The 9,752-nt window shown below is 46.0% G+C and overlaps 1 protein-coding gene across 1 annotated transcript; it reads left to right on the forward strand.

Annotated features, from left to right (window-relative positions):
- Positions 1-1,851: 1,851 nt before the first annotated feature.
- LOC127593224 (solute carrier organic anion transporter family member 5A1-like) lies at positions 1,852-9,420 on the forward strand. The gene is made up of 8 exons (XM_052054521.1): positions 1,852-2,038; positions 2,114-2,334; positions 3,673-3,837; positions 4,616-4,814; positions 5,933-6,092; positions 6,338-6,582; positions 7,054-7,118; positions 7,383-9,420. Exons 1-8 carry the CDS (start codon positions 1,872-1,874, stop codon positions 7,823-7,825), a joined length of 1,665 nt encoding a protein of 554 aa, XP_051910481.1. The 5' UTR covers positions 1,852-1,871; the 3' UTR covers positions 7,826-9,420.
- The last annotated feature ends 332 nt before the right edge of the window (positions 9,421-9,752 follow it).

Raw genomic sequence — 9,752 nt, forward strand, 5'->3', positions numbered from 1 at the left:
AAGCGGCCACGCAGGTGCTGACTTGGTTAAAGAAAACAAAAAAAAAAACAAAAAAACAAGCGGGGAAAGTCAATAGCACCCAACGGATCAAGTCGCACGACACCTGGAAGGTTTTGTCCTTCACGTGCCGCCGCTGAAGGTCTGTTGTGTAATTGAATCAAGCAAGCTTGCGATCGGGAGGCGCTTCTTCATTTCCCCCCCCCACCCCCCAGTTTGTGTCTCTGTGCGCACGTGATGGAGCCACCCCGGCCGCTGTTGCTGCTGCGCCAGCACAATCTGTCAATCTGAAGGCTCTCGTCCCGGTTGCCCTTCTTGACTGGCTTCCAAGTCCCCCACCGAAACTGACTTGGTCCTGGTCCCGAGCGGACGGGTTGAGACAGGCGTAGGATTACGACAACAATTTATTCCGACACTTAGGCGCCAAACCGTGAAGACATAAAATATCAGTGTCCTTGTAAGCCGCCGAAACATCCCTCCGCACATACTTCCGATTCCACATTTGCATTCCACTCCCGTGTGCTTCGGCCAACGACTCTGCATTCAATTTTAGATGAGGCAACTTTTCATCTGCAACTTTCTCATCACGCAGCCCTCCCCCCCCTCGGCCCAGTCTCGTTTTTATTTCATTCCGGACCGTCCTCGGCCGTTTTATGTCGCCCGCGAGCCATTATTCATCGCTAGGAGGAGCTAAAAAGATAAGACCCTTCGCCACGCTTGCTAGCTCTAATTAAATAGCTTGTCCCCCCACCCCCTGGCTAATATCCCCCCACATTGTGTTAAGCGTCTCGGAATACGAGAAGCGGCGCTGTTAAAAGATGATGGATACGTAATGTGCGTGTTTTTTTTCTGGATTGTGTACACAATGTCAATTATATTGAAAAATTAGACCAAAATAAAACCGAAAAACAATCAATCTTGTAATCTGTCCGATTCAGTGGACAGATAAATATTTGACACAAAAAAAAAATACCATAGGAAAAAAATTTGGGGGGTATAAATATTTGATGAAAATGACACAAATATTTGTGAAATGTATGAACAAAAAATCACAAATATTAGGAAAAGATCATGAAAAATAATACACCAATCACATCCAATGAATACAAAAAAAATATGGAAATAGCCTAGCAAAGATACACAAAAAATACTGTCCTGTATTAGATGGAAAAAAAACCCCTGAAAAATATTTTTCTTCGAAATATTGATGGAAAGGTGCAATGAAAAATCTTGCCTCTGTTGTTCTCTGTAAAGCTTGTTTTTTTTCTTAAATTATGATTCTTTTATCCTTTGAAAATAGTCAAACGCATGTCAGCCAATAAACGTGGCAGGACAACTTCTCGCCTGGCCAAAATAAAAAGTTTTAGCGACCGTGACATGTCATGTGCTGGCTGGGTGGTAAGAGCTATTCCTTCGACGTCTGGGCCCCAGATTAAGGATCTGATTAGGTTGATTTGTGTTGTGTGTGTGTCACACACACACACACACACACCACTCTAAAGTGCTAATCCTAACACTGTGATATCTTGAAGCAATGTTCCAGGCGTAATTATGGAAAGTCTGAGCCACCTCCCACCCTGTTTGTAGCTGCTAAATGGCTTTGACTTTAATGTCTCTGCTGCAGGGGCCTTTTCCCCCCCACCACTGGTCCGGTCTGGGTTGTCTAACTTTAATAACTTTTTTTTTTTTTGCTTTCCCCGTGGAGGCGTCTGATTGGCTCTTTGGCCCCTCTCTTTAACCCTTTTACGCACTCTTGTGCGGTTGGAAAGCCGCGGGCCTCGGCTGCTTTCAGGTCCCCTGTTTAGATGTTCCAGAAGATGTGAAAAATGGCCTCGGAATCCACAGCGCAGAATTAAAACTTCGCCGTTTGTGACATGTCATCATTGTCTCTGTTTTGCTTTCCGTCAGCCGTCATGTACGTGATGGGCGCCTTGGGTCCGGCAGCCGGCTACCTGCTGGGAGGCGTCCTCATCGGCTTCTACGTGGATCCCGAAACCGTGGTCAACATTGAGCAAAGTGACCCTCGCTTTGTGGGCAACTGGTAAATACCACAATGTTGGTTTTTTTTTTTTAATTGTTGGGAAAAGCGCATACTAATCAGTTGTTTGTTGTACAGGTGGAGCGGCTTCTTGCTGTGTGCCGTCGCCATGCTCCTGGTCATCTTTCCCATGTTCGCCTTCCCCAAAAAGCTGCCGCCGCGCCACAAGGGGAGGAAGAAAAAGATGGGCGCCTCGCCCGCCGCCCTCTCCGGCGACGAAGACGACGTGATGAAGGAGAAGTCCGGCGGCAAGGGCCAGAGCATGTCCTCCTCCATGGGCTTCGGGAAGGACATCAGGGGTGAGCAACGACTCGGCTAAAACCTTTTATTAAGACGATAAGCCAATGTTTTAGATTAGGAACACACCCCAAAAAGAAATAAAAGTCCCGCTAAAAGAGGCTAACGTAGCATTCTGCAGCATTGACTGACATTCACACGACGCAGTCGCTAGCTGCTGGATATTGGTCCTGTTAATTCTATTAAGCCCCGCCCCCACCCCCAAAAAAAAGACCAGACAAAGGATGAGGAGTCTCGATGTTATCTCGCTTAGATTAGCCGCGAGCTAACGATGTACAAAGTGCCTGTAATCCAATCAATCAGTGGCCACGATTAGTCGTCTTTTCCGGACGGTGTGAAATCCATTCAGATCTCGGGCGAGGATGTTATTGATTTCAGGGGTTGCCTAATCAATCAAGTCATCAGGGCGTATTTTGCCCATTTCTCCTCTTGAGTCAAATGAACCTGGGACACCCCATCTTCCCTCCATTGCGCTTGTGGGCTTTCCCAGCTTTCCTCCCTTTGTCGGCTTTTTTTTTGTCCTAAATGACTTCCCGAAGGAGCACAGTCACGATTCGTCGAAATCGACAAAACCCGCCTGCCGAGCCGAACGGAAGCGCTCTTCAGACGGAAAGCATCCATGACAGGAGTATTGTTGTTATGCTGCCACCTTGCACGCGTGCGTTTGTCCTTCCGCTGAAGCGCTGGATGCCATGCCGCAGTCGAGCGACTTGTCACGTGCTCTGGGTTTTTTGCCCGATATGAATGGACTGCCATTTTTGGAAGTGTTCATAATTGCCCCTTCACTGAGTGGGGCTGTTAGGATGCAAATGCGGCGCCACAAAAGAAACAAGTGTGACGAGTGTTACAAGCCTGGTGTGTCTCGCTGGTGGGCAACAGCTGCAGGAGCCATCGACAGCTCGCCATCTGTTCCCTCCCAAAAGGAAGGGAAATCATTCAACGTCTCCACAACATTCTCATATTTCATCGGGCGGTAGGATCGAGCGAGCGCCCGCCACCAAATGTCAGCCCGAGACGCAAAGGAGCTCCCGAAATGATCTTTGGGACTGTGTGTAATCTGCCCGGCAACAGCAACGTCCATATTTATTTACGCCGACCACATAATTGACGAGTGACGGAATCAAAGCGCGGTCGCCAAATCATCCGGACAGCGGCCTCGGGCACACATAAACAGCCCGCGTTTGCCCTTGACGGCATGAAACGAGATTAAGCACCGCCTTAGTAGACGCACTGTATCGCGTCTGTGGCCATTAAGAAAAAAGAAGAAAAAAACTTTATCGATCCTTATCTGTCCTGTCATGAGACCCAAGCGCTGCGTCTTGTTGTTGTTGATCCGGCAGACCTCCCCAAGGCGGCGCTGAGGATCCTCGGCAACATGACCTTCCTGTTCGTCAGCCTGTCCTACACGGCCGAGTGCGCCATCGTCACCGCCTTCATCACCTTCATCCCCAAGTTCATCGAGTCCCAGTTTGGCATCCCCGCCTCCAACGCCAGCATTTACACGGGTAAGATGCCGTTCTCGCCTCAGTAGTTTGGGCGAAATCGTGTTTTTCAAAAGTAATTAATTAATTGATTAATTAGTTAGTTAGTTAGTTGTTTCTCTTGAGGCTCCTTGTTAGGAAAGCAAATCCCGTCAATTCTGCAATTGTGTTTCATTTTGTTTTGGTTGAGTTTAATTTAGGTCGATGGGTCCCATATTTTATTTGAGATTTGAATGAAACTCAAAACAAGAAATCGCACCGCTACAGGTCGTCGTTATGTTCGCGCTTGATACTTCATGTTGGCTCGTGCGACTCATTGCCGTTTTCCTGACTTTTAAATTTGGTCATCAAAACTGTCCCTCCAGTGGCACACTTCCTGCGGGCGGACATTTCCTTCTTTCCCTTTCCATTTGTGCGGTCCTAATCTAATCTTTCATTGATGCTGCTGCTGCTGATGATGATCCACAGCTCTCGGGATTACCACAGCACCAGCGGGAAGCCTTGTTGTCGTGTCCAAGCGTCTTGCCGGGCCAACATATGCTCCTTTCCTAAACGCGTGCACGGACACACACACACACACACACACACTATAAACATTATTGAAGAGTCGCAACTGACTGTTGCTAGGATACAAAAGGGTGGTCCTGTTGTCATGGACACCCAAACCATGTCAAGATGGATGCAATGAACAAGAACAACAACAAGCAAGAAGAACATCCGGAATGGAGATGTTTTGTATAAAAGACACCAAATGGGACTTGAAATGATTTTGCCCCCCAATTTCGTCTTTTTCTCCTTCCAGGTCTGATCATCGTGCCCAGCGCGGGCGTGGGCATCGTGCTGGGCGGCTACATCATCAAGAAGCTGAAGCTGGGCGCCCGCGAGTCGGCCAAGCTGGCCATGATCTGCAGCGGCGTGTCGCTGCTCTGCTTCTCCACGCTTTTCATCGTGGGCTGCGAGAGCATCAACCTGGGAGGCATCAACATACCCTACACCACCGGGTGAGCACATAACAGCCACAGTTGGGAGTGCTTTGAAAATTCAGCCTCCCCGTACCCCTCCCCCCCCGAGGCCACTTTCGCTCAACAATGTGACATTTGCCAGGCATGTATTGTTTGAGTAGGCAGATGAAACAGTCTCAAGGACCCATTCTTGAGAAGTCAAAGGAAGTCGGCCATTTTGGTTTTGTAGTAACCAGTGGAAAGATAATTTTAAGTCAATAGTTTGTATGCCCCTCCCCCCCAAAAAAGGGAAGATTCCGACCCCAAAGCTTCACTGAGCAACAAGGAATTTGGAACGTTTATCGCCCATGAGGTGACCCACAAAAGTCTCAGGAACCTTTTTTCAAAAAGACATGTTGGCCATTTAATAAAAGTATGAAAAAAGTGTACCAGATTAAAAAATAACTAAATATGTGTTGTTTTCTTTCACCTTTTGCTGGGATTTAAATAAAAAAACAAAAAAAAGGAAACATATACATATGTATCCAGTTGATATAACAATGATGCAAGTAAAACATTTTCTTTGCACTTCATTTTTTTTGTTCATTTTGAGAATGAAATTGAACGACAAAATCATTGCAATCCCCGCACCTTGGTTTTGCTAATAAATGCGACGTTTCTCAAGCTGGCTTGGGATGGCCGGCATGGCTGCTGTCGCCTTTGTGAGGAATGTGGAGCCCTTCCTTTTCAAACTTGAGAACCTTGTCAAAACAAAACAAAATGGGGAAAAAAAATTCCAATCGTGCCAGTAAAGTTGTCAACCTGAAAATAGAGGCCTCAAAGTTAGAATATTATGCGTGAATAATCTTTACAGATGATACACTACGACTCTCATACGGCATCACAGTCAGCACCATTATGATATTTGTGCTAGATTTCTTGTGATTTCAAAACTCAAAACTTGCATTTTTCGACAAGAGCCAAAGTAGTAACACCAAAAAGAAATCTCAAAATCTTATCTTAAAACCAGGAAAAAGGTTTGGAAAAAATGTGGACAAATAAAGAAAAATATTTGGAAGAAAATAACACAAATGTCAGCCATCACTAAAAGAAACGATTACAACATCACAGCTGCCGACGCGGTGTCGTGACGAGTGCGCCGTTGCGTGTGGTTGCAGCCCGACGCTAACGCTGACGCATCGGAATCTGACGGGAAGTTGCAACGTCAACTGCGGCTGCCGAATCCATGAGTACGCGCCCGTGTGCGGCTCGGACGGCATCACCTACTTCAACCCCTGCCTGGCTGGATGCAGCGCCGTCGCCAACGACAGCAGCGGGGTGAGTGCACTGGACGGAAGGAACGCAGTTTTTTGGGCAGATACAGGAAGTGTCAACTTGTCCAATAGTAATGTCTAACACAGGAAATGCATTAACAGTCAAATGTTTTTTTAAAAAATGAATAACACTAAAAGTACCAAAGACAGAGCCTTGGGGGACTCCGCCGTGGTACATTTTGAGTCTTCTTTGAAATGGATTTGAATGACTTGGGTTGTAAATATTCTTGCCGTCCCCGCTGTCGTCAGATAAGGAACTACACGGAGTGCGGCTGCGTTCAGAGCCGTCAGGTGATCACGCCGCAGTCGGGCGGCGGCCCCGTCAACCAGCTCCAGCTGGTCATCGTCAAGACGTACCTGAACGAGAACGGCTTTGCCACGTCGGGGAAGTGCGACCGCACGTGCGGCACCCTAATCCCCTTCCTTGTCTTCCTCTTCATCGTCACCCTCATCACCGCCTGTGCGCAGCCCTCCGCCATCATCGTCACGCTCAGGTGGGGTGAAGAGGAAAATTCTACAAGATAAGAATTAGGATGAAAATGACTAAGATAAAACATACTGTAAAAAAAAAATTATAACATTGACAAATTTTTGGAGGGAGACCAGTCGTAATTGTACAAATTTTTTCTTTTACATTTGAGACATTTTTTTTTTATCCATAAAAAAAAGTTGTAATGCAACTGGAAAACTCCAGTTGGCAATTTTTTTTTTATAAAAACCAAAACGGTCAGATATGAAATTGCTTCAGCTATCAAAATTAAGTACTTTTATTACAAGAATTTCCATTGAAACGTTGGAATATTATAGTGATGGAAGGTTAGAGTGAAAAAGTGAACTTTTTTTGTGTGTGGCAGAAAACGGGCTTCCATAAGTTACAATATTCCCCCCAAAAAACATTTTGGTTTTTTTTCCCCCCGCAGAAAAAAAAAGTCATGCTGATGCGCGTCTTGTGTGTGTTTGTTCAGGTCGGTGGATGAACAAGAGAGGCCTTTTGCTCTCGGCATGCAGTTTGTCCTTCTCAGAACTCTGGGTGAGTTGATTGAAGTTTTTAGATAGATAGAAGAGAGTTCCATTTTAAATGGTACAAAGCTGCCACCTAGTGGCAAAAAAGCGGACACATTTTCCATCATTCAACACCATTCCATATTTTTTTTTCATTCCACATTCCAGCATTCAGGCACACATTTTCCAGGAATGGCATTTTCTCGTTTCTAAAATATTTTTCATGCAGTCTTCACCAAGATTCCACAAGCTCTTGCATTAACTGACGTTTTTTGTTTTTTTTTGTTGCCAGCGTACATCCCGACGCCAATCTACTTCGGCGCGGTGATCGACACCACCTGCATGCTGTGGCAGCAGGACTGCGGCGTGCACGGCTCGTGCTGGGAGTACGACGTCACCGCCTTCCGCTTCGTCTACTTCGGCCTGGCCGCCAGCCTCAAGTTCGTGGGCTTCGTCTTCATCTTCCTCACGTGGTACTCCATCAAGCACAAGGAGGAGCGCGTGGAACGCTGGCGCCCCGGCCCCCACCCGCCTTCGCCGCCGCCTTTGCTCCTGGGCACCGTCAGCGAGCTGGTCGGCCACCCCGGGAGAGCTCGCAAGAGCCACGCGCGCACGCGCTCCTGCCCGGTCTTCATCCCGCCGGCGCGGCCCGAGGCCCCCGCCACCGCCGCCACACTGTTGCTCTGCCACGGTAGCCTCAAAGCAATAACGCCAAGAGGCTCTGGGCTCGTATGACCCTTCACAAACAAAAACGCCACTCACCCTCCTCTTCAAGGGCTGATTGACAACGCCGCCTGTCATGGTGCTAACTCATTTCCCACTCAAAAGCACAAACTGTGTTCTATGCAAGATTCCCCGATTCTGTCTTCAGCTCCAACAACTCGACTGTCTGTCCCAAAGATGTGAGCCGGAAATCATTCACGATGCGCGTCAGAATTGTGATGGTGATGATTCATGATTGTATTATGTACATAGCGCAGCAGGATGGTCGAAAGCGGTCCTTGAGCCAAGAACACCTACTGTACACTTACTTCAAGTCACTTGTGATGTTTTGGAAATGACATCACAATGCGGCGGTACCTTGAGATACGCGTGACCCAAAAGTTTCCTCCTTTTGCCGAATCGTGAGCGACTGATCAACGACGAGGCTGTTTGATGACACTCCCACTCGCCGTTTACTGCCAAACTAAAACATAATTATAGCTTGTGCATTTAAAACAATCAGAAATGTTGCCTTACATGGGTAAATTCACTAAGCTAAACGCTAACATCAATGCAAAACACCCTAACATTGAACAGCTGGTTCGTTTGTGTGCAGGATTGCGGTTGTACGCTGCCCCTCAGTGGTCAAGGTGGGCACACCTGAAGGAGCGGCACAACAAATTGAATTGCACCGTTATATTCTTATCACGTATTTACATAAAGTACACTATTAGAGGGTGATATTTTCCTTTATTAAAAACACCCCCCCAAAATTATTTTGAGTTTTGAACACAGAACATTTTGTATTTCAAGGCACCGCTGTACAAACCCCAACTGGATAGACCTTTTGGGTTACTTTGTGATGAGTGTGTCTGGCTCACAGGTTCTGGGGCCAAATCGCTTCTCGGCTAAGCCACTCGCTAGTTAGCCACCTAACGGCTTGCCACCACACGCATTGTCCGTTTATTACTTCGAAAGATTTCCCTGAACAAGAAGCCGAATGGCAAAATTCCCAACCAGTGTTTTGATCCATATCCACATTTCTGCCCCCTCTGTGACTGTTCCAGTCTCTTTCCATCTGTATTGCAACCTGCTCATGACGACACTTTGTAACCGATTTAAAACTAATAATAATAATTTTCATTGGAACCTAGTGAAATTGGATAATTTCCCAGCACATTGGTTGAGAATCACTGCATTAGAAAACAAACAAAAATGGTATGTCTATTGCTCTTATAATCCCCTACAAATGTGAAAAAATCGATCACCATAATACAGACATATTGTATATAAGCATAATGTTAAACACACATTTACTAAACATTAAACAAAAAAATGCATTTTATTACAATTAGATGAGCTAAAGTTTACACACACACACACACACGTCTATATGTGCATTAATTCCCCCCTGGCGTGACTTAAGCTGTACCTCAAACGTGATCATCCTGTAAATATTGACGATTGTAACAATTATTGATAAGTGCAAATAGTGTAGCGTGTAGATGACAAGTACTTAAAAACTGTCATTCAAAGACAAAAATTCAAACTGGAGTTGTCTTTGGCAGTGCCTGATCCGTGCTGTTGTCAAGTTCAGCAGACAGTGACTACCCACAATGCACTTCTCTATCCTCTCAGTGATAACCGGCCTTTAAAAAAAAAGTTTTGCAAAAACATGACCAACAGCAGGAGCTTGGACCTCATGATGATTATCACAAGTGTGAATTATTGTAATAATTCCCCGCTGGGGAAAAAAGTACAGTACTGTACAGTATTCTGAAAAGCTTTTCATTGCGGCGTCAGTGTTCCTCAGGAGCAGAAAAGTGTAATTTCTTTTCTTGTTCGTCGATGTTTGATTTCCAGGTGACTTGAATGCATAATTGTCATTAAAAAGTCGACAATATACCGTCTCCCATGTATGTGTATATATACTGCATATATAATTATAACGAGCAGAAGA

Source organism: Hippocampus zosterae, chromosome 20 (assembly GCF_025434085.1).
Source record: "Hippocampus zosterae strain Florida chromosome 20, ASM2543408v3, whole genome shotgun sequence".
NCBI classification, from domain to species: domain Eukaryota; kingdom Metazoa; phylum Chordata; class Actinopteri; order Syngnathiformes; family Syngnathidae; genus Hippocampus; species Hippocampus zosterae.